This window comes from Miniopterus natalensis, chromosome 9 (assembly GCF_054644295.1).
Source record: "Miniopterus natalensis isolate mMinNat1 chromosome 9, mMinNat1.hap1, whole genome shotgun sequence".
Classification (NCBI taxonomy): domain Eukaryota; kingdom Metazoa; phylum Chordata; class Mammalia; order Chiroptera; family Miniopteridae; genus Miniopterus; species Miniopterus natalensis.
The window spans coordinates 79,423,725-79,449,146 of record NC_142089.1 but is presented as its reverse complement, the minus strand read 5'-3'; the positions used below and the strand labels follow the sequence as shown (position 1 = coordinate 79,449,146).

The window sequence follows — 25,422 nt, the reverse complement described above, 5'->3', positions numbered from 1 at the left end:
TTTTTCGCAGGAAGGACGCTCCGTTTGGCCTCTGTTCCTCCAGTGGGGCTTCCTCAGTACCCGATACTCAGGGAAACGCCGGACACAAAACCAGATGGGATGGGAGAGCAGCAGGGGAAAGAGCTGTCGCTTTCACAGGCCCCGCTCCCCGGGGCGCGGGCGCGTTCCGACGCGGGTTCCGACGCGGGTCCTGCGCTCCTGGGCGTCACCTCCAGGCACCCCGCGCTGCGCACCGTCCCTGCGCACGGCCCGCCCGGCCCCCGACGGGCGCGCGCCGCCGCGTCACTGCAGGTTGTCCTCGGGCCCCGAGCCCTCGGGGCTGGAGTCCACGTGCAGAAAGGCCTCGGCGTGCGTGAAGGTGGAGCTGCGCCGCAGGCTCTGCCGCGGCTTCACGGGCGCCAGCTCGTCCAGCTTGATGTTCTCGTTTCGGACCAGCACGGTCTTGTCCATGTTCTCCTCGCTGTGCCTGGCGACCACGGCGTCCAGGACGTCCAGCTTGGGGGGCAGGGTCCCGCTCTCGAACAGGTACTTGGCCAGGTAGGAGACGCCGATGTTGGTGAGAAAGGAGCTGGCCATGGCCAGGGTTTTGAAGGGGAAGCGCTGGTTGTAGATGCCGTTCTTGTCGGAGTAGTAGCCGGGGTAGAAGAACAGGGGCTGCAGGTAGAGGTAGGGCTCCCCGCCCGTGATGCGCAGGAAGAGCCCCGAGGCGTAGCCGGCCGCCGCGCCGTACGTGTTGGTGCCCTTGACGAACAGCACGCACAGCAGCTGCGGGAACAGGATGGTGTAGACCAGGTCGGAGCTCAGGTACCAGAGCCCGTACACCGTCTTGGTGAGCAGGGCCATGGCGGTGGCCGACGCGCCGAACACGAACACGGTGATGCGCATGACCCACACGATCTCCCGGTCCGAGGCCTGCGTGCGAGACAGCGCGGGTCAGACGGCGCGGGCGCGGGGCAGACGGGGCGGGGCAGACGGGGCGGGTCAGACAGGGCGGGTCAGACAGCGCGGGCGCGGGGCAGATGGGGCGGGTCAGACGGGGCGGGTCAGGCGGGGCGGGTCAGGCGGGGCGAGGCAGATGGCACGGGCGCGGGGCAGACGGGGTGGGCACGGGGCAGATGGCACGGGCGCGGGGCAGACGGGGCGGGCGCGGGGCAGATGGCACGGGCGCGGGGCAGACGGGGTGGGCACGGGCCCGCGCGGCCGGAGCCTGCCGCCTCCCTGGGACCCCTGGAAGGGCTCTGAGCCCCCACCACCCGCGCCTCTCCCTGGCTGGGGCTGCAGGGGCCGGGGGTCGAGCCACGGGCCCTCACAGAAGAGCAGCACCCCGAGGGATGTTGCCCACGTCGCAGGTCAAGCAACAGCCCTTCGGGGGCAGCGAGGAGGCGCCGTTTATCCCGCCTCCTGTCTCCGCAGGAGCCCTGCCAGCCCTGAGGCTACAGCTTGGAAACTGGCTAGACCGTGTTGCTAACTGGGACCTGGGAGATCTGAGGAACACAAGCCTCAGTCACGGAGGACCGTGGAGGGGCTGCGGGGCGCTCAGGGCCCCCGGGCCGGGTGTCCTCAGAAAACCCGACGGGAGGCTGCTTTGGGACTGGACGGGCAGGGAGCGCGCACAGGAGCCGCCGCAGCCGCGGGGCGGGAGCCCCCGCCGCCCACCCAGCCAGGGAAACTCGGCGCCTTTCTGAGGCCCTGTAGGTTCCGTCTCTCTCCCATCGGACAGGAGGGCTAAAATGGCAACAATGTAACTGCCTCGGGCAGCAGCCACAGTGCTTTGTTTCCTTCAGCGCCGGCGTGAAGGAGAACCGGCCGTAAAACACTCGCTGCGCCGAGTGAAAGTCCCGCTACCTGACCGCGCGCTCACTGAAGGGGTCAGCCCTTAACCTCGCGTGTCGACAAGCATAGACTATCACACGCCCAATAAGTGCACGGACAGGCAGCAGCAATGACGTAACAGTAAACAGGCACGTCCTCACGTTCTGCCTGAAGGAGAGCTGGTAGATGTTGCGCGCAAACATGGAGCTGGCCGACAGGATGGAGGAATCCGCCGAGGACATCACGGCGGCCGACACCGCGCCCAGCCCGAAGAAGGAGATGTACACGGGGCAGAGGTGCTGCAGGACGATCGGCAGGATCATGTCGGCTTCCTCCTTGCTCTTGGGGTCCGGAACCCCGTACGCAGTCTGGTTCCAGTCTGGCGAGACAGAGAGAAGCGTGACAACCAAGGAGTCGCGTGTTCTTTGTCATCCCGGGTGGTCCGTCCACGAGGCAGTTTCTGAGACAAATTCAGAATGTGTGAGGCTATTGGGTGGGAAGTCTGTTCTAACGAGGCATGTTAGTCTGTCGGGTGGGAAGTCTAACTATTCTAACTAGGTGTGTTAGTCCATTAGGTGGGAAGTCTAACTATTCTAACTAGGTGTGTTAGTCCATTAGGTGGGAAGTCTAACTATTCTAACTAGGTGTGTTAGTCCATTAGGTGGGAAGTCTAACTATTCTAACTAGGTGTGTTAGTCCATTAGGTGGGAAGTCTAACTATTCTAACTAGGTGTGTTAGTCCATTAGGTGGGAAGTCTAACTATTCTAACTAGGTGTGTTAGTCCATTAGGTGGGAAGTCTAACTATTCTAACTAGGTGTGTTAGTCTCTTAGGTGGGAAGTCTAACTATTCTAACTAGGTGTGTTAGTCTCTTAGGTGGGAAGTCTAACTATTCTAACTAGGTGTGTTAGTCTCTTAGGTGGGAAGTCTAACTATTCTAACTAGGTGTGTTAGTCTCTTAGGTGGGAAGTCCATGTACGGGGTCAAGTGAAATTGTCCTATAGGTCCTGGCCTCTAAAGGGTTTAGGTTACCCTTAGTCTTATTCACAAGACCTGCGTAGAATGTGGTGGTGATAGATCTACCAATCATCTCTCTACCCAGCATCTATCTACCTACCCATATCTTCTGCAATGGTGGCATTCATTGTACAGAATCATAGAGAAAATGAACTGAAGTATAGATTTCCTCAATCATCTGAAGATGTGAGCAGACACGCCACGTCTCAGTCCTCAGTCCTCAGTTATAAATGCACAAGTGGATGAAGACCATACTGGGGCTATTCCCACCCATCCTCTCCCTGTATATAAACTTGGTTCTGGAGCTTCCTTGGCATTACTTTTCCCCAGTTAAATTCCTTCTTGCATTGACTTTCACTGACTAGAAATAGGAAGTTTGATAGATAAAGGGAAGCCCCTTTTTATTGATTAAAAATTGCAGATACAGCTCAGCCACCATGGCTCAGCAGTTGAGCATCGACCTAGGATCCAGGAGATCTCAGTTCAGTGCCCGGGTTGCAGGCTTGGTCCCCAGTAGAGGGCGTGCAGGAGGCAGCCGATCAATGACTCTTTCACCATTGATGTTTCTCTCTCTCTTTCCCTCTCCCTTCCTTCTCTGAAATCAAGATATACATATTTTTTTAAAGTGCAGATAGAAAGCTGAACTTTTCAGGTTTTGGGGCTCTGTGGTAAAAGGACTTGAAACATAAGTTTATCTTTGGCTAGATAGCTCCTTTCATATTTAGTGGGCTAATACAGTGCTTTAATGCAGTATTTAATACAGTGGTTCCCCATCTGTGGTTTTGCTTTCCATGGTTTCAGTTACTCGAGCTCAAACGCAGTCCCAAAATAGAAAACTCCAGAAATAAAACACTTAGAAGTTTTAACCTACTACGTTTTAGTAGCCTGATGAAATCTTGCACTGTCCCACCCCAACTGGCCAGGGGTGTGTCCATGCTGTATCCACTCCCCACCCATTAGTCACGCAGTAGCTGCTTGCGCGTAAGTAACCCCCATGCAGTGTCACAGTGCCAAGGCCAGTCACTTCACTGCACCTCATTGGGTAGGCGCTGAACCATCTCACGTCATCACAAGGAGGATGAGTGCTGCACAATAGGCTGTTTTGAGGGATATAAGGACCACATTCACATCACTTTTATTACAGTATATTATTATAATTGTTCTATTTTATTATTAGTTGTTAATCTAGTACTGTACTTAATTTATGTTAAACTTTATCCTAGGTGTGTATGTATGAAATAAAACAGTATAGACATCAGGCCCTCGAATAATGTCATCGTGTTCAGTGTTGTCTTGTTATATTAGTGATGGGATACAATTGGAACCTAACCCTTGCTTGTTATCGATTAGCTTATGGTAAAATTGATTTTGTTATATGTCATTTTGCTTAAAGTCGCAGGACCCATCAGTGAGGACTTATTATATAAAGTTTGGTACTATCTGCAATTTCAGGCCTCCATCGGGGGTCTTGGGATGCATACTCCATGGATAAGGGGGGCTGCTGTACTAGCATGTGCTAAAGAATACAATAAATTCTTTATATGTACATTAATATAGCTCTTTTTTTATTTGTGGAACTTCTTTAATGTCACATTTACAGAATCAAATAGGAGTCTTTTCCCTTGGATCATGCCATTTTCTCTTCCCCCCATTTTCCATTAAAATTGTTCAAAGCCACGATTTGATGAACCCCAATTTTTAGCATTAACTGAGATGTTATGATACCAGAAACAACCACCAAAAACGTGCACTTAATCCAGGAAAAAAACTAAACTTTACATTTTTTTCAGTCTATTGTTCTGCAACATACACACACACACACACACGCACGCGCACACACACGGCCAGACTTGTTTTCTCATCACACAACTGGAGTAGAAAACATAGAGTATGAACCATAACTGCTCTTTTAAAATTTAAGTCATCCAATAGATAGCTCTGCTAACTGCAAGTCAGAGTAGGCGTGGTGTGAGTACCATCCTGGATAATCTTTACAAACAGCGTGAAAGGCCAACTTCTGCTATCGGTGTTAACACACTGGACCTAGAGGACTCCTTCGAATTTGGGCTAATGTGACATATTTGCATAAAATACTCAAAAGCTGTATAACATGGGAACATAAGGCTCAGGAATAATCAGTAAGTTCAGTACAGTTAAGGGTGAAATTTAAAACTGTTGTAGGTTTAAATTTAAAACTACCTGGGAGGTAAGCCTCTTCCGACGCTCTTCTTACCAATTTTGAGAAAGTTATTTTCTAAGTGACTAGGTGCCTTCATTTATCGTTATCTGCACACTTATTGATTGATTTCGCAAAGAAGGAAAGCTTAATTAACAAACTACTGAAAAGGCAGAGCAGGACTCTCAGGTTTAAAGTGGCCGTCAGAATGGCAGGTAAGCTTCTGGCTGCACTCTGACTCATGAAAGGGACTTTAAAAAACCGTGCTCACCGGCTCTATCTTGGATTATTAGAATAAAACCCCTGCAGAGTGAGAGAGAAACAGGTATTTTTTAAAGAGTCCCCCTCCTCCCCAGATGATGTTGATGGGCACCTTGGCTGAGTCCCACTGCTGACAGGATTACATACACGCGGTTGATGGGGGTGCTTATAAACGTTTTCTCATATATACATAATCTGGTGAGGATGGTGAGAAGCGATGGGCTGTGTGGGGGAAGGGAGGGTGGGAGGAGGGCATCTGCGGTAACTGGTAACTGGTAACCTTGCGGGAGCCCGAGTGGGCCAATCGGTGCAGCTGCGGGAGCGTTACCTGTCGACGCGCCAATGGCCCCGATGAGCACCGCTGGGATGGCCATCACCAGGCACCCGAAAGCCGCCAGGAAGGACAGCACCTGCGCGTAGGTGGCTGAGGAGGAAGAGAGGACCCTCTGGAAGTAGGCCTGCCACGGGATTCCACCCAGAATCTGCGAGGGAACCACAGGCACTGAGAAAGAAGGGCAGGCCCCCAGGCTCCCTTACCACGAGGCTGCGTCAGGGTCACACTCAGAAGAGCCCGAGTGTAAAGAGTGGCCCCACGGGCCACGCCCCTCAATTGTCCCTGTTATGCCCTTGTCGTATTTACAAGTGTGCAGAATCCCTTCCGGTTCTTTTCCTTTGTAATTACACAGGACCATCTTTTCCTAAACTTACCTACTTTAAGCTGGGTGACAGTTTCCCGGAAGCCTATTTGCTCTTATCTGGGGTCCTAACCATCACAAAATTGTCTCAAAAATTAAGATTCTGAAAATATGGCCTTTTAAAATCTGAATCCACACAACCCGGTGCATACTCCTGGACTCCAGTTTGTGCAGGGAAGGCCCTGGAGCCAGGGCACCAGGATGAGTGGGACAGCTCTGCGCTGGCCCGCTGGCCCCGGGAGGCAGTGCAGCTGCTCCTAAGCGGCTGTGCAGAGGCTCCGGACCATGCAGTCGGCATCACAGCTATCAGAATTTCTATTTATACTCATTTTACCTCATCCCTAAAAGTCATATTGCTGTGGTTCGTCAGTTTATTTTGTTCATTTGCTTCTTAAAGAAGCCCCTTCAACATTTTATGTAGTACTGGTTCGGTGTGGTGATGAACTCCTTTAGCCTTTTCTTATCTGTCACCGAGGGAGAGGTGGATGGGAAGAAATTAGCCAAATAATTTATATGCATATATGCAAAACCGGTGGACACAGACACAGTGCGGTGAAAGCCTGGGGAGTGGGACAGGGCGGGAGCAGGTGGGGGGGAAAGGAGACGGACATCTGTAATATTTTCAACAATAAAAATAAATTTAAATAAATAAATAAATAAATAAATAAATAAATAAATAAATAAATAAATAATAAATAAATAAATAGAAAACCTACAGCAGTAACATCTGAATAAGTCCTTAGGCACTGAGAGGGTGTCACGAGACAGTGATAGAGATTCTGGCAGCGAATCCAATGGGAGAAGAAAGGAAAAGGGCTGCGTTGAGAACACTGCGCATTTCGTGGGACTGGAAGCGGGGGGTGTGCGAGAGGCCAGAGGGGAGGCTGGGAAAACCCTGCCCCTTCATTACTGCCACGCTCCTCCCAAGGGCCTACAGTCAGGTTCAATAAACATATACCGCAGGAATGCGTGAACTGTGAATGGGCTTCCCGTAGCACAACGTATTGACTTGATCCTTTAATTGCCCGTCTCTCTCACCGGCCTCTAAATCAAGGGATGTCCACCTTCTTTGTCATTGTTACATCTGTGCCAATCCGAGTGCCTGGCACATACCATTTCCAGAACAATTCCCTTCTTATAAAATCCATACATGTTCAAAAGTAAAAAAAAAGTTTAAAAAGTTCTAAAATGCATTACCCCATATAGCCTTCCCAAATGTTTCCGTTTTGCAAACTGTAAATCAATGTCATTAACCTCTTCCATGCAAATGCATATTGCTCAAAAATATCAATGATTATATCAACTGATACATAACTTACATACTGATCACTATGGACATTTAGGTCACAAGCAGGGTAAACTCTGACCTCCACTGACCAACAGGAGCTCTGATGGCTGGTGGAAATGGGCTGGAGGAGTGAGAGGTGCGTGGGCTGACCTCAGGGAGCCCACTGACGGGTGATCGCAACAGGCAGAGAGAAAAGCGGTCAGCCTGCGCTAGTGCTGATACAGGGACAGCGGGCAGTCAGGATGGGATTGAGAGACACCTCGAAGGCACCAGGAGCAGGACCTGACAAGTCATTTATCTGACAATTGGAAGGCCAGAGACCATTGGTGAAACATTTCAAGGCTTCTACACCTTAGTCATTCGTTCACTAAGCATCTATTACTTCATTTCAGCTTATTTTACAATTTAAAGAATGACCATGACTTCATCATGTAACTTTTTGAGGTGGAGAAACTTAGAGGCATTGATCTTGAAGGTGAGCAGATCTGGGGTGGTTATAACACATGGCCCAGCTTCTCCGATTCTCATCATCGCATAGGACCATAAATGTAGCTGCCATGCAGGTTCAGTTGCACACACATGTACAGTTTGATTCCCTTCTCCATTAAATCCAGAACTGCAAACCACGTAGGAATAGCGCCAGCTGACACATCTCTTGTGAATCCCTGGGAAAGACCCCTGACGGCCGCAGGAAACTCCTTTCTTCTTGCTCTCCTGCCTTCCTACCAGAAAATTCTTTACTGAGACAGATACGTCTAACTTCAGGGCTAAATCTTAGCAAAGTGCCACAAAGACAAAGTGCAATCACAGCACACCGTGACTCCTCTAAAGAGGAGAAAAAATAATTTCCCTTAATTTTGATATGAAAATTAAGTGTTTTATTTTATACAGAATCCCTCTAATTAGCAAAATCACAAAATCTGGCAGGTTCTTTTGGCTTTTCCCTCTTCCCTGAGCCTGCGATCTGCCTTGATCTGTGCCCACCTCTCTCTGCCAGTGCCTCTGCCCTCAGGTTCCTCTATTTCCAGGTCGCCTCCGACTGCCCAAGGCCTCTTCTCTGAAGACCCCTTTCCCAGTTTATCTCAGACCCTTAAGGCCGCAAGCACCTCTAATTCACTTACCATGAAGAGACCAAATGAGCTAATTATTTCAGAAGAAGTTGGCTTTTAATGCCTATTCAAACTACAAATGAAAACTTTTGGGTGGCTTGGCCTTCGGTTGGAGAGCTATCTGGGTGCGGCACAGGGTTCACTTAGGGCACAACAGAAATGTGCACACACGGTCCCCATGGGCACTATCCCCTTAAGGCCTCGCTTGCTTTCCACTATGACACCAGGCAGCTACACAGTCTGCCCGTCACTGCCTCCTTCCAATAGAAAGAGTAGGTCCAGACATGAGCCGGTAGGTGACATTTACATAGAAACATCAAAATCCTGAAAATGCATTTGATTTTAGGAGAAATCAGGTTGCATTCCTCAGGTAAGACACTACTTACCAACAACAGAAAGCTATCAAGCCAAGTGTAGACTTCAAACGATTCGATGGTCCCCAGCCAAGGAGCCTGGTACTTGGTATGTGTAGAGGTGAACCCAATGCTGGTGACAGCGGGATGTGACAATGCGAAGGGGACGCTGATCCACTGCAACCAAACAGTGACGATAGAGTGTTAGGCAATGATTTTTAGCTGTTTAATACATGCAAGATTTAGCCACCTAGTTGTTTTTTCTCACAGACCACAGAGCTCAGTAGTTCCTCCCGTTCAGATAGAGAGCCTGGAATCCTGCTTGGGGAACATCATGAAATGCTGATTTAGAAAAGTTACAGTAACATATTGCCTACGTCCGTGTTTAATTATACCAATAATATCAACTGTAGGAGAAGTCACTAGGAACTTAGAGGAGAAAACATTAAAATTGTGAACATTACATACATATATGAACTTTTTATGTTTTCTTTAAATTAGAAAAATACATCTTTTCACTCAAGTGACAAGAAACAACTTGATTGAGAAATTGATGGTGGAAACAAGACTTCAAAGGTGAGCCCAGCACCTAAGTGGTAGAAGAAGGAAGTGAAGGGACAGGTGGTCTAGGTGGAGCAAGGCAAAGAGGAGAACAAATGGGGTGCGTGTGTATGTGGGGGGGGGCTGTACACAGGCGTGTGCACGTCTGTTGGGTCAGAAGCCTTGCTTGCATGGGGGCAGCTTAGGGGAATGGGAGAAATAAAGATAGATATGAGGAGAGAGCCTTTAACTGCAAGCTAAGAGATTTGTATTTGTTTTGTTACAACTAGAAGCTAAAGTAACTTCTTCTGCGTTTAAAAAATATGAACAGTGAGTTTAGAAAAATGAAGGAGTCAGAAAGAGCAGTAAGGAGGCACTGATACAACCCAGATAAAATCCTGAAGCTGAGTAATGATATTGGAAATGAAAAGATATTGTTATAAAAAAGAATTATAAAGAGAGGTTCAACAGTCTTCTATTACAATAGGAAGAAAGAGTTCAGAAGGGGGGAAAACTAACATATGAGCCTCAAGTTTACAGTTGTAGGATGTTGATAAAATGGACAGAATTAGAGAATCTGAGAAGAGATGGTTTATGCTGTAAGTTGATACATTATATATGTATGTATCATGATTTGAAGCTCAGAGAACAAACTGTATTTGGCTTTTTATTCCACCAATTTAATAGGGCCCTAAGTAGTAACAAACAGAACTTGGTTCCTTATCAATTAGTTACATTTTGTAGCAGAAAAAGGCTCTAACATGTATCCTTACATATGTTTGCCCTGTCATGGTTATATTTGCATTTGATCTGAGCACTTGTGTATTTTAAGTTCTGGTCTAATACAAAACAATACATGGTAAATACACAGATTTGTCCCCTGGAGCTGTGTTTACTAAAACACCAAGAGCATCCTTTATGAGAGCTGTCAGGGCCAAGCTAACCTCACCTCCGACATTCAGAGCAGAGATTTATTTCTGGAAGTTTATGATGATGTAGGAAAATTCAGAATCTCATCAGTCACTTGCTTTTAGATATTTACAAATAAAAGTGTAGAAGTCCTTGAGCAAGCTAAATATTTTTGTATTTAAGTAAAATTTGGTGAAATGCAAATAAAATGTCCAAAAGAAAATATTATAATCATTGCTAGCATGTGTAAATTTATGGCGACATTATAATTAGTTCTTTTAAATTTTCCTTCTCCTGTATATTAGAGATGCTAGAAAGTAAGAACAAAAGAAACAAAAGTGGGTATGAAATTCATTCTTCACTTTCCTCTTTATGTATCCAGTATACACATGAAAGGAGTCAGAAGCTTTTCATCATGAGAAGGACCAAGGTGCTTTGATCAGCCGTGGGGAACAAGTTGTGACGGGCAGGCCTAGCTCACCCTGCCGGTGGCCTTTGCACAGGGCGTCGCTCTTACAGAATCCACAGCTGCGGCCTGGACACGTGGGGACCCACCCCAGCCCCAGCCCAGTGCACATGCCCTTTCTGTATACTTCCTTCCAAACGTCTTACGTGGTGGAGATTGTTATATGTATAATTACAATGGTCACATTTTAAGATGTTTGCAAAGGCTAAACACTGACTAAAATGTGTTTTGTAACACAAAAGTGCTTTTAATATAACACTAACAATGTTCATATCTCATAATTAATTATACAGTACTTTTTATTTCATAAAACACAAATATATTGTCTACTTTAACCTAGGATGTATATGCAACACATAATACATCTTTTTAGTGCCTGACATAATAATTCAGCCTTTTTCTTTGTTTTTAGGCCCCAAATAGCGATGAAGAGAGGGAAGGGAGGGGAGGGAGAGGGAGGGATAGGAAGAGAAAGAGGGAAGGGGGGAGAGAGAACCTGAACGGCCCCACTTACCAGTCCTATGAAAATACAGAAGAGCTGCACGACGTCCGTGTAGGCCACGGAGTAGAGGCCGCCCACCAGCGTGTAGAGAATGGCGATGAACGCGGAGACGATGACAGAGGCATGCACGTCCACGTCAATGATCACGCTGATGGTGGCGCCTGGCAGACACAAGCAGAAGGCCACGGTCAAGGAGCGCAATGGATTCCAATTCTTATCAAAGACACATTGAGAGTTCAGTGACAGCAGATACTTTTCCCCTGTCATATGAAATCTGACAGCTAAAGTTAGTTTTCATATTGAAAATTTTAAATCTCAGGAAATTGAACATGCATGTACATATATGTATATACGTACATATATTTCTAAATTAAAAATCAGTGCTTTACTGACTTATTTATGTGACGACACCTGAAATTCCTGATACGATTTCAGAATTCCATGAAATATATTAATTTTAATTCTACTATAAGAACTTACATTAATTCCACCAACTATTGAAAACTCCAACTTAATATTAAATATATGCAATATATTTACTCACATCTATGAGAAAACAACCCTTTATGACAAGCATAATAACCGCTCTACATCTTACAATTAATATTCATACTCTGTTTTGCATTAACTCTGACCCCTGATAGCTTTTATTAGATGGCAGATGGTATAAGATACCAAGGTTTGAAACAAATTTGTAGGAGAAAAAAACAAAATTGGCAAATTGCATCTATTAACTTTTTCAACTTTGTGAAAGATCTATTTTATTTTGTGTTATTTATTTTATTTTATTGGTGGAGCACTCTGTCCTGTTCCTTGGACAACAGTGTATTGAAGAGCCCTAGACTTGAACATCATAGTTTTAGTTTTAGTTTTTTTAAAATATGTTTTTATTGATTTTAGAGAGAGAGGAAAGAAGAGGGAGAGAGAGATTAAAACATTGATGGGAGAGAAACATCTACCAGCCGCCTCCTGCACGTTCCCCCACTGGGGATCGAACCTGCAACTGGGGCATGTGCCTTGGCTGGGAGTTGAGCTGGTGACCTCTTGGTGCATGAGATGACACTCAACCCACTGAGCCACACTGGCTGGGCCCAACACCATAGTTTTAAGTAATTTTCACCATCAAAATTTTAAATCTGGCCCGGCCGGGCATGGCTCAGCAGTTGAGCATCCACCTAGGATCCAGGCGATCGGGGTTCTATTCCCGGTCAGGGCACATGCCCGGGCTGCGGGCTCAATCAATGACTCTCTCATCATTGATGTTTCTATCTCTCTCCCTCCCTCTCCTTTCCTCTCTCTGAAATCAATAAAGATATATTTTTAAAAAAAAATTAAATCTGTCTTAGAAATCAAATTTATGTTTTTCTTACTTTATGACTTTGCTCATCGTGTTTGTTTGTGTCTATATTTCCAATGAGGATATTATGGGATGGACAGTTAGACCACTGTGGTTCCTGAACAGTCCGATTTTAATTTACTGATTGCTTTACAAACCTTTTATGTTGTTCTTAAAAGCTGTAAAGTTTGTAGTTCATATTATTAAATGCAGCAATGATAGCAAGACAACACACATGGAACAAATCTGTAATTTTTAATTGTAATCTTATATTCTAGTAGTATATGCAACCCACCAGAGATGAAAATCCATTATCTCAAAAAGAAACAAAATATTTTGATCTAAGATATTACATAATATTTTCCAAACAAATTATTCTTAGTACTTTGGCTTTGGAAACAAAATTACATTTCTTTCTTGAGTACAAACCAATTAATAAAAAGAAAAGCCTGGTAAGGAGCTGAAGGGTGATGATGAGTTTAATTATAAGTGATTTTGGATAATTGACTGAGTTGTGTATATATCGAGCAAATTATTTTTTCTGAAATTATTTACTACACATTTAAACTTTAGATGTAACTAGTGGCTATTTTTCTTTTGGTCTAGTTAATAAAATTTTTAAGTTATATCCCATGAATATTTAGAAATACTTATATTTATAAATATTTATAAATATTTATATTTATAATATTTATAATATTTAAATACTGTAATTATTACCTTACCTCTTTTCAGTGCTGTCTGTATGTTATAGAAATAAGATTACTAGACTAGAAACCTAAAGATTTGGAATACTAGTAGATGCTGCCATTTGGTTTTAACTCAGTGATTGTAAAGAGGTCACTTATTTTTCTATCATTATTAAGATTGGGGTAAATTTTTCTCTAAAATGTTTTCTGAATAATTCCATAATTTGTAGTGAGTAAAATCAAAGTTAAGCTTCCAAATCTCCTGTGAAATATTAATTTGTTCATGCAGCCATACAAATACATATACTGTAAATAAAGTTATGAAAATGCACTGAATTTGAGCTACCAGAAATGTAAATATTATGTTGCTTTAAAAAGTTGTAAGGATATTGTCTATTTATACCAAGAAGATAGTTTAAGATTCTCCTAAGTCTCAGTGGTGAACTATGCACCCTCACAGTAAGGTGGTGATAAATCTTATATTTGTCTATTCTTAAGTATTTTAAGTTGTTTCTAATAAACATTAACTTTGAATCATATCCAACTATTACTTTTGAAGAAAATACAAGTGTTAATTAAAATGTAGACATACAGTCTCTTTATCAGAGCATATATTTCAAACAATAGCACTAATGTTTTTGTATATATTGTTGATGTGTGTGTATGTGTAGAGAGAGGCAATACATATTTCACATATATATTGACATGCACACAGAAGTAGACACACACATATATACAAAAATAACTCACTGCAGAGAAGTTTAGTGTTTAGCTATTACATTTTATATTTCCAAACTACTTTAGTAATATCAGCTTATTAACTCTATTCTTCCTTAAGGGCTCTGATATATAAATTCACCTTTATTCAGTGAGAATAAATATTTTGTGTTCTGTCAGATGTTCAGCCCACTCCATTTTGATATCTCAGTAGGCAGTTTGTCTTAAAACAAATATTTTCTGGTGTTGAAACCAATGACAAAAAAAAACAACTACTATTGTTTCTTAGCTAATGAGAGCAAGGTAGCAAAGGAGGTGCATTTTTACACATATTTTCATCAGAACATAAGTGCAATGATAGTTGTGGAGTATTGTTATCTAGCACCAGGAGAGTCCAACATTTTTCACTGAGTTATTACAGTATTTTATAACTATAAAATTCTCTTCTTTTTTAAGTCAAGTCATTCCTTTATTTACAGTTGGAGACCAAAAAAATAAGATAAGATTATATAAGAGTTTGAGAGAAAAAGAAATGAAAGGTAGTGTAAAGTAATATCTGATATTATAGAGGCCAGATCTGATGATAATACTGAAACCAGAAGACAAATTTGTAGTCTAGAACATATAGCATAGAAAGAATTTCATCTTATCTTACTTTTGCTTTGACCACTGAAAGTCTGGCTGTAGACTTAAGCCCTTTATTCCCATTTGTAAGAAGAGTCAAGTGAAATAGAGGCAAGAAATGTATCAGATTTAGAGTTAAAAGTAATGGTTATTTGAATGCTCAAGAAACTTAGTGAGAACTACAACAGCCTAAAATAGAACGTAGACACCATGAAAAGGAACCAGTCAAAAATGAAAAATACCATATCTGCCCTGCCAGTGTGGCTCAGCAGTTGAGCACCAACCTATGATCCAGGAGATTTCAGTTCAATTGCCCATCAGGGCTCGATCCCCAGTGGGGGATGTGCAGGAGGCAGCTGATCAATGACTTTCTCATCATTGATGTTTCTATCTCTCTCCCTCTCCCTTCTTGTCTCTCTGAAATCAATAAAGACATATTTTAAAAAAATAAAAGAATACCATATCTGACATCAAAAATAAATTGGAGCTCTAGCCAGTGTGGTTCAGTTGGTTGAGCACCATCCCATGCACTGAAAGGTCACCAGTTCAATTTCTGATCAGGGCACCTGCCTGGGTTGCAGGCTTGGGCCCCATGGGGGGTGTACAGGTGGCGGCTAATTGATGTTTCTCTCTCTCGCCCCCTCTCCTTTCCTCCCTCTCTAATATCAATAAAAACATTTTTTTAAAAAAGGAATACACTGGAAGAAATAAAATGTAGGGTTGGGTGAATTGAAGAATCAAATCAGCAATTTGGAAGACAAAGTAGGAAAAAACCCCACAAAATCAGAACGGAAACTTTTTTTTTAAAGAATGAGGATATTTAAGGGAACTTTGGGACAACATGAAGCACAACCCATCTTCATTATAGAGGTTTCAGGAGAAGAGAAAAAGCAAGAATGTATTTGAAGAAATAATGACCAAAAACTTCCCTGATCTGACGCAGGAAAAAGACACACAGGAAGCACAGAGAGTAGCAAATAAGATGAACCCAAAGAGGCTCAAACCACAACACATCACAATTAAAATGGCAAAGGTTGAAGACAAACAGAGAATCATAAAAGAAGCAAGAGAAAAGCAGTTAGTTGCCTACAAGGGAGCTCCCATAAGACTGTCAACTAATTTCTCAACAGAAATATTTCAGGCCAGAAGACACAAAATATTCAAAATGATGAAAAGCAAGAACATATAACCATGACTACTTCACCCAGCAAGGCTATCATTTAAAATTAAAGGACACATAAATAGCTTCCCAGACAGGAAAAAGCTAAAAGAGTTTGTTACCACCAAACCAGTATTAGCAAAAATGTTAAAGGGCCTGATTTCAGAAGTATAAGAAGAAAAAACAGAACAGAAAAACTTAAAGGGATAAAATGGCAATAAATAAGTACCTATCTATAATCAATTTAAATGCAAGTGGCTTAAATGTTCCAATCAAAACACATAGGGAAACTGAATAGATAAGAAAACAAAACTCATATATTTGCTGTCTTTAAGAGACCCACCTCAGAATAAAAGATACACACAGACTAAAAGTAAAGGGATAGAAAAATATATTTCATATAATTGGTAATGAATAAAAAAGCTGGGGTAGCCATACTGATATCTGACAAAACAGACTTTAAAACAAAGGCTATAGTAAGAGACAAAGAAGGAGACCGAATAATCCAAGAAGATATAACCCTGGTAAACATTTATGCAACCAACACAGGAGCACCTAAATATACAAAGAAAATCTTGATAGACATAAAGGGAGAGATCAACAGTAATACAGTCATAGGAAAGGACTTCAACACTTTATTGACATCATTGGATGGATCTTCCAGACAGAAAATCAACATGGAAACAGTGGCCTTAAATTATACACTAGATCAGACTGATTTAATTGGTTATTTTTAGAGCACTTTTCCCCAAAGCAGCAGAATATACATCCCTTTCAAATGTACATGGAACATTTTCTAGGATAGACCACATGTTAGGACACAAAACAAATTTCAATGAATTTAAGAAGTTGAAATCATATCAATTATCTTCTCTGGCAATAATGTTATAAAACTAACAATCAATCACAAGAAAAAAACTGAAAAATACACAAACACATTAAGGCTAAATAACACGTTACTAAACAATAAATGGGCTAACAATGAGATTAGGAAGAAATCAAAAGATGCCTTGAAAATATGAAAATAAGAACACAACAACTCAAAATATATGGGACACAGAAAAAGCTGTCCTAAGAGGGAAATTCATAACATTAAGCCTACCTCAAGAAACAAGAAAAATCTTAAAAAACCCAAACTTTACATTTAAAAACACTTAAAAAACAAACAAACAAACAAAAAAGCAAGCAAATCCCAAAGTGAGTAGAAAGAAGGAAATAAAAAAGATAGGAGCAGAAATAAGTGAAATAGAATCTAAAAAAATACAAAAGATCAATGAAACCAAGAGCTGGTTCTTTGAAAAGATAAACAAGATTGACAAACCTTTAAGGGGGTTCAGTAAGAAAAAAAGACAGATGACCCAAATAAATACAATCAGAAATGAAAGAGGAGAAATAACAACTGACATTCAAAGAAATACGAAGGATTATAAGAAAATATTATGAACAACTATATGCAATAAACTGGACAATGTGGACAAAACAGATAAATTTCTAAAAACATACAATATTTCAAAACAGAATCAGGGAGAATCAGAGAATCTGAATAGACAGATTATGTCTAATGAAATTGAAGCAATAATAAAAAATAAAAACTCCCAACAAACAAAATCCTGGACTGGATGGCTTCACAGGTGACTTTACCAAACATTCAAAGAAGAACCAGCACCTATCTTTCTCAAACTATTCCAAAATTTCAAGAGAAGGGTGAACTCCCAAGCTCATTTCACGAAGTCAGCATTATCCTAATTCCAAAACTACTTAAAGACACTATAAAGAAAGAAAATTATAGGCCAATATCCCTGATGAACATAAATGCTAAAATCCTCAACAAAGTATTAGCAAAACCAATCCAGCTATACATTAAAAAGGTCATACAGCATGAACAAGTGTTCTCTAGTGCAGGGATGCAAGGTTGGTACAACGTCCACAAATCAATAAATATGATGCACCACATATGCAAAATGAGGGATAAAAATCATTTGATCATATCGACAGATGTAGAAAAAGCATTGGACAAAATCCAGCACTCATTTATCATAAAAACTCTTGGCAACGTAGGAACAGAGAGAACATAGCTCAACATAATAAAGGCCACAAATGACAAACCCATCTTCCAATACAGCTGATAAGGACTCAGTATCCAAAATTTATAAGAAACGTATATAACTCAACATCTAAAAACCAAACAATCTAATCAAGAAGTTGACAAAGTACCTGAATGGACACTTCTTCAAAGAGCACATATAGGTAGCCAATAGATATGTGAAAAAATGCTCAGCTTCACTAATCATCAGAGAAACGCAAATTAAAAACACGAGATACCACCTCACACCTGTCAGAATGGCCACCATCAATAAATCAGCAAACAAAAAGTGTTTGCGGGGATGTGAGAAAGGGGAGCCCTGGTGCACTGCTGGTGGGAATGCAGACTGGGGCAGCCACTGTGGAAAACAGTATGGAGGTTCCTCAAAAAATTAAAAATGGAGCTGCCTTTTGACCCAGTGATCCCACTTCCAGGAATATATCTAAGGAAACCGAAACACTAATTCGAAAGAATATATGCACCCCCGTGTTCATTGCAGTGTTACTTGCAATAGCTAAGATTTGGAAGTAGCCCAAGTGACCCTCAGTAGCTGAGTGGATAAAAAAGCCGTGGGACATTTACACCATGGAATACTACTCACTCAGCTGCAAATAAGAAGAAAATCTTACCTTTTGAGACAGCATGGATGGACCTGGAGAGTATTATGTTAAGTGAAATAAGCCAGTCAGAGAAAGACACGTACCATATGATTTTACTTATATGTGAAATCTAATGAACAAAATAAATTAACGAAGTGGAGACAGACTCATGGATACAGAGAACAAACTGACAGCTGTTAGAGGGGAAGGGGTTTGAGGTGGGTGAGAAGGGTGAAGGAATTAAGCAAAGGAAAAAAAAAGAAAGACTCACCAGCACCGAAAACTGTTCGGGGATTGCCAGAGGGAAGGGCGGTGGGGCAGTCAGAAGGTAAAGGGGAGATAAATGGTGATGGAAAGAGACAATATACAGATGATATTTATAGAATTGTATACTTGAAACATATAATTTTAATAACCGTTATCACCCCAATAAATTGAATTTAAAAAGAGAAAAATGTAACTAAAGGGAAACACCACATATATATATATGGATGGTTTATTCATTCATTTGTGATAGGATTATACCTGTTAAGACATAGTCCTGCCTTCAAGAAATTTATAATCTTTTTTATGAGATTGAAAACTGAGCGTGAAATAAGCAGGCACATAATCACACAGAGTGATACGTCTGTTGAAAACAACGTTTTTGTGTGTCTAAGGAAGCCCATAGGAAAAGCACCCAGCCTGTTCAGGATGACTGCTCTGAGGAAGTGGCATCTATGAGAAGGTCTGGAGGCCATTTTTTGGTTCGCGAGGCAGACGTGAAAAAGGGACTAGGAGGGAGAAACCCAGGCAGAGGGCACCTGGGCTTGCACAGTGTCGGAGGCAGGAGGGAAGGCCTGCGGTTGTGAAGGAAGGAAGGGGGGCCGGGCGCGGCGAGAGGAGAGCAGAGGCTAAGTCCTGAAGGGCCGAGGGGCCTGCTTACAAGCTTTTTAAGCAGGAAAGGGACATGATCAGATTTGCATTCTGGAAAGCTGAGTCTGGCTCCCATGAGGAGACTACAGAAGGCGGACAAACCGCAAGCAGGGAGACGGTGGCCTCAGTCCGGAGGGAGGCAGGGGTGGCCTGGGCGTGGGGGAAGAGAGTGAAGCTGTGTATCTGACGCTGAGCCATCAGAGATTCGTCCAGCGCTGTTCCCTAGCTCTTACCTAGGGCCGAGAAGATAGCTGCCGCCCAGAACATCTCCCCCATCAGTGCTGGAATAAAGAGGAGGCCGCCCATGCGTTTTCCATAGATCTGCTGAAATGGGTCTAACATGGTCACGTAGCCCCGGGAACGCATAGGTTTTGCAAAAAACAGACCACCTGAAAGAAACCAAACAAGTGTTTGTGACAAAATAACAAGTTCATAATTCAGTAGTCTGCCGAACTTTTATGATGCTACAGTTTTTCAAGGGAAATGAATTGTTAACAATACTTATATATGTTAAGGAACCAGTCTGAAATATCATGTGAATGTAGAACCAAGATATTTTTAGCAACTGAAGGCAAATTTCTTAGTACATTTATCATCGTTTGCATCCGAAGGACAGCTGAGTGGTGCATCTGAGGCACGGGGATTAGCAACCGTGGACCAGCACAGGCCCCACTAAAGTGCCTTCTGCAGCACCCAGCAAGCAAGCACTCAGATATTCTAAGCCCAAGATTTAGTAAAAGTATTTTAAGTGCAAAAATAGGTTACGAACACTCTGGTATATACTTGACCTTTTATTACTTTGATTTACAAAAAGAAATTCAAGTACAATTCAAGTTGATTCATTTTAAATAATATAGCCACATTATTTTTGAAAGAAAAAAATACATCATTCAGTTTTTTTAAAAAGTCACTGTTCTGATAGCCAGAATATCAAGGGAATATTTTTACATATTCCACAATCAAGAGATCAAATAATCTAAGTATGTTCTACCAATTTCTGGTAGTAGCTACTTAAAGAGTTCTGATAACATTTTCCCACAACAGTTGTGTACATTGTTTCACTTGTTATTTCACTTGTTATTTCCATCCCTGTTCTTTGTGCTTTACTGAGTGGGTTGCTGAGGTCTGAATGTCCACTTACCTAAAACCAGGCTAAGAGAATATCCAATTGGTGCTTGCGCCCACGCTAGCCCGTAATCTGGTACGTACACTGCTTCCGCCGTCCCGTTGATGTAACCTCCTCCGACCCAGGTGGCTGGAAGAGAATGGAAAGTGAGGGAGGCCCTCGCACCCCTGTCGGTCCCTAGGCCTGCTCAGCCTAACGCAGTGGCCGTTAGCCTCAGGTGCTGCTGAGTACCTGGAAAGTGGCTAGTCCAGGTGAGATACTCTATTACTATAAAATACACATTGGATTTCAAAGACTTAGCATGTTAAAAAAAAATTTAAATGACTTAGTATAAAAACTAAGTGTAAGATGTCACAATAATTTTTTGTATTGATTATATGGTGAAATGAAAACATTTGCAATGTATTGAATTAAATAGATTCCATTATTTACATTAATTAAACTATTCTTTGTTTTCTAATGTGGCTTGTAGAAAATGTAACATTATATTTGTGGGTCTCATTATATTTCCATTGGACAGGGTGGCCCCAGGTGTTTTTTAAATCCACTTAGTCAACAACACTTTTAAATGACCTTATTAGCTCATAAAGTTTGGGATCATATGCAATATAGTCCATGACTATTCCTATCCTCAATAAAACTGCAACTTTGTACATGACTATTTCCATCCTCAATGAAACTACAACTTTGTACATGACTATTTCCATCCTCAATGAAACTACAACTTTGTACATGACTATTTCCATCCTCAATGAAACTACTTTGTACATGACTATTTCCATCCTCAATGAAACTACCACTTTGTGCATGATTATTTCTATCCTCAATAAAACTACAACTTTCCTCCCAATCTTTGTAACATGGGTCAAATGTCTTTATTCAAGGTTCTGCTGTTTTAATTTTATTGATCTGTTCATGTTGATCAAGACTACGGTCCTCAAGGGGTGTGTGTGTGTGTGCATGTGCACATGTGTAGTGATGGTTGTGTGTACATTTTGCTAACAGAGTCACTTTAAATCATAACTAAGTTGTAAACAGAGTGAAAGGAAGAGAGATATGACACTCAAAGGTGTCTAAAGTGCGTTTAAATTACATTTTCCCACTCTCTTCCCAAGTACCCAACATACACTTAGGACCTAGACTAGTATTCAGAATAATTTAGAATGTTGACTGCATTTCCATTTGCAATTCTTTGTCCTAATCTGGCTCTCCTAGTAAGATATTTAATATTTTATAAAGAATAATAAATATTTTTAGATGTTACTTAATAAAATTTCTGTAGCATAGTAGCTGAAGGAGAGGTAAAGGAACCCCTCAAAACACACACACACCACATTTTGCTTAAACAAGTTTGAAGACGATATACAAACTCTACTATTTTCTCTGAGAATACAATATAATGTTTGATTCTTGCTGAAAACTAAAGTTAATGGAACACTTAAATTTCTGCAATTTATGTATTTTTAATAGTACAGTTAAAATACTTAAAATAATTCCTATGTAGAATTTGTGTAAAATTATGAGAAACATAGGTTGGCAAGAAGCTTACCAGATATGAGACTGAATTCTAAACTGTATCATACAATTTAACTCTGAAAAATTCTCTAAAATCTCAGATAATGTAAGTAAAGTTTCAAAAATATGTATATAAAACTACAGAAAACAAGCGTTTCTCTTGTGTTCATGCCAAAATCTATCTGGCTTTTTTTAAAAAAAATCCAAATACAAAGCAAAGCAGAGAGACTATTTTGAAGTTAATATTATTTTTAAAGGATTAACATAAAAAAAGCTTCTTGCAAAGAAAGAAATTTTAAGTATATTTAAATGGAAAGTTTCTGTAAAAACACTGAAGTGGTCAAACACGTAGTTAGCAGCCACTGTCATCTTCATAGTAGCTTTTGTGTGCGTGTTAACAAATAAGAAAGCCACCATTTGTCTTTTCCATTCTAAGCCCTGCTGAAATTTTTAAAGGGTTCCCCTCTCCCAGCCCCTGTGTTTGTAACCAGGCCCTGAAGCGAGTCCTCCCAGGCACAGCACCTGAGACGGCATCTCCCACTTCCAGCCGGCGACTGGAGCGGCTAAGACCACGCCAGCCACCTTCCATTGCGCAGGGTGGCCGCTCTCATGCTCTTACACGCACAAAACTTATTAGTAATCATTTTCATTGTGCAGGCCTCCTCCCCTCGTCCAGATAGAAAACTGGTGCCTGAGTGACTTCGACACTGTAACAGAAGGGAAGGCTTCATTGCTCGTCACTGTGAGCGTCCCTCCACTTTATCAGCCTTCCAGGACAGCATTTGCTCTTCACGCTTGTACATATCATGCCAGATTCATGAATTAGAACGAGAACTCTTCTAAACTATGTGCACTTTCATTTTCAATTTTTATTTTTTATGAAAATGATAAAATCAACAAATCTGACAAGGGCTAGATAATATGGTTCAGATTTTAAATAAATTATGATATTGATCAAGATTCTTTTCAGTTCTGAGAGATTTAAAAAATCTTTTAAAACTGAGCTAGACCATGACTCTTTATAAAAAAACATAATTTAAGTTTTTCTATATAATTTAACAGACTATAAGTGAAGTAAGCCAGTCAGAGAAAGACAAATACCATATAATTTCACTTATATGTGGAATCTAATGAACAAAATAAACTAACAAACAAAATAGAAACAGGCTCACAGATACAGAGAACAGACGGACAGCTGTCCGAGGGAAGGGGCATTGGGGGCTGGGAGAAAAGGTGAAGGGATTAAGGGGAAAAAATCACACCTCACAGAGAACAGAGCAGGGGGGTGGGGTGGAGGGAGGGAGGAGAGGGCAAAGGGGGGACAAATGGTGACGGAAGGAGACTTGACTTTGGGTGGTGAGCACACGATAAAATATACAGATGACTCACTATAGAATTGTACATGTAAAAGCTACATAATTTTATTAACCAAAGTCAAACCAATAAATTCAATAAAAAGGAAAGGAGAAATAAATGAGAGAGATTAAAAAACAGCCCAATGGAATGAAAAAATCACTGTAAATGATAAAAGAACAAATTCTGAAATATTATTTTATGAACAAAATTAAAAGAATGTTCAACTTCTAGAGTAATAAAGCACTGTAGTAATTTATAATGAACAAAGTACTTTGGTAGACAACAGCTTATTCATTCTTTCCAACGCTTTTTAGTGAAATGACCACCTTTGCTTTGCGTTGCTCTTCATTTTCTTTGTAACAGGAGAAATCTGAGTGAGATGTGACAGTGTTTCCATCCACCTCAAACACCAGAATCGGGTCTGGGTCTTTCAGGGAAACAGGAAATGCCACAGTAAAAAATGGAAATGAAATATAAAGTTGTGCTCACTGTTCACCAACAGGTGGGTGATAGGAGGAAAACATGGGGAAATCCATGTCAAAATTTTAGTGACCGATTCTTTTTCTTTGTGATTTTGTATTTATCTAATTTTGCATATCAGGCACCATAGAAAATATTTTGCACAATTTGTTCCATATATGTGTGTATGTTAAAAAAACAAAACACAAAGGGTAAAATAGACTGTTTAAATTTATAAAGAAATAAAGAGGAACCAGTAAGAGGGCTAAGAGTGGTCACATTGTGGGGAGGCCCTGGGCGTGGCTCCCAGAAGACCTGGGTCTGGCCTGGACTCGGTCCTTGTTAACCAGGTTACTGGGTGTATTCACTGAATCCCAGACCCCTTTCACAGTGCTCAAATATAAATACAAAGATGATCATAAAGACCAAATGAAACCAGGTACATTTGGCCCAGAGTTAAAAGAAAATGTGAATATCTAAAAGAAAAATCTATAGTTCACAAATTATTCTAGAACATTGTACATTTCAGATGGCCAAACAGTCTTCATAGGTTGGTTTGGGAAAGTATTTCACATAGAGAGCAAATCACTTTAAATTACACTTCAGGACTGAAACTGGGCATTGTATGGATATGGTTGCAATGGGCTATTTTCCGATGAGCACTCAGAGTTGCTGTTCGTGTGGGTTATGTTGCAGACGTTTACAAGCCTAATAAGACTCTAAACGGAAAAGTATTTTGTGGTAAATACATATCAAATAATATTAAAATATAATTTTAAATTGTTTTTCAGAAATATTTTCAATGACCAAAAAGAATATAAAAGAGAAATAAGTCACCGCTTGAACAGGACCACCTCTGGGCAAAGGAGAATAGAGACCAGCCCCTCCTGGCGCAGAGGGCGTTCCAGCGAAGGGCTGCAGATGGGGGCTGGGATTCCCGCTAAGGCAGGCCTTAACTTTTTTCCTTTTATATCAAGGTTCCTGGAAATTTTTTTCTTTCAGTGCTGTGGATTCCTAACATCTGATTGCTTCCTGTAAGGAAATTAGTTTATTAAATGGGATAATTAGGTTTCAACCCAGGGCGTCAATCAATCTGGAATCCTGTTGCCCTGGATTGATTCACTGTTTAAAACCATCACTTGTGAGTGTTCACTGATCTCACCGTTTCAGGCTGTGCAAAGTCACAGCTTCGTGCCTGCACCAATGAGCAAGGGAGATGCTGGCTCTATCGCATTAGCTAACAGGCTCGAACTTGTAAGACTGAGACACCTTGGCACTGTCCCTGCCTCTTGGCTTTTACTGTTTCCACCCACCGAAGGGCCCAGATAGCCCAGGTTTGCCTCACTGACAATCTTCTGTTCAGTGGTTAATTACAGAGTCACTTTGTCCGAATACTTCTGAGTTGAACAATTTCATTTTTGTTTTAAATGAATGTAAAATTATTTTTAAAAATGCGTATGTAATGGACACGAAGGATCCCCCCGGCTCCCTCTGGGAGCCCAGGAGGGCACGCAGCAGGAGCTGGGCCCCGACCCTACCTGTCATGGTGAAGCCGCCCACCAGCAGGCCGATGTCCCTGCCGCCCACGATGATGGCCTCGCTCCGCTCGCCCGCGCTCCCGCTGTCCTTGGTCCTCCAGGCGGCCCATATTCCAACCAGCAATATTAGAAGGTAGAACAGGATGATGGCTATCAGTCCTTCCACGTGGAAAGCCAT

At 41.7% G+C, this 25,422-nt stretch overlaps 1 protein-coding gene across 1 annotated transcript; it reads right to left on the bottom strand.

The window, feature by feature from the left end:
- Positions 1-282: 282 nt before the first annotated feature.
- SLC5A7 (solute carrier family 5 member 7) lies at positions 283-25,422 on the bottom strand. Its single transcript, XM_016214312.2, has 8 exons — positions 25,245-25,422; positions 20,392-20,505; positions 19,484-19,639; positions 11,141-11,289; positions 8,745-8,888; positions 5,595-5,748; positions 1,974-2,191; positions 283-912 (listed from the first exon to the last, which is right to left on the bottom strand). The coding sequence occupies exons 1-8, from the start codon at positions 25,420-25,422 to the stop codon at positions 283-285; spliced, it is 1,743 nt and encodes a 580-aa protein (XP_016069798.2).

Bases quoted from the DNA above. Each gene is read 5' to 3' on its own strand.
- SLC5A7 (XM_016214312.2), bottom strand. From the start codon at position 25,422: ATGGCTTTCCACGTGGAAGGACTGATAGCCATCATCCTGTTCTACCTT. The intron at 20,506-25,244 runs GTAGGGTCGGGG...ATTCTCTTCCAG, and splicing joins GGGCGGCTTCACCATGACAG to CCACCTGGGTCGGAGGAGGT. The intron at 19,640-20,391 runs GTAAGTGGACAT...GGTTTCTTTCAG, and splicing joins TTCTCTTAGCCTGGTTTTAG to GTGGTCTGTTTTTTGCAAAA.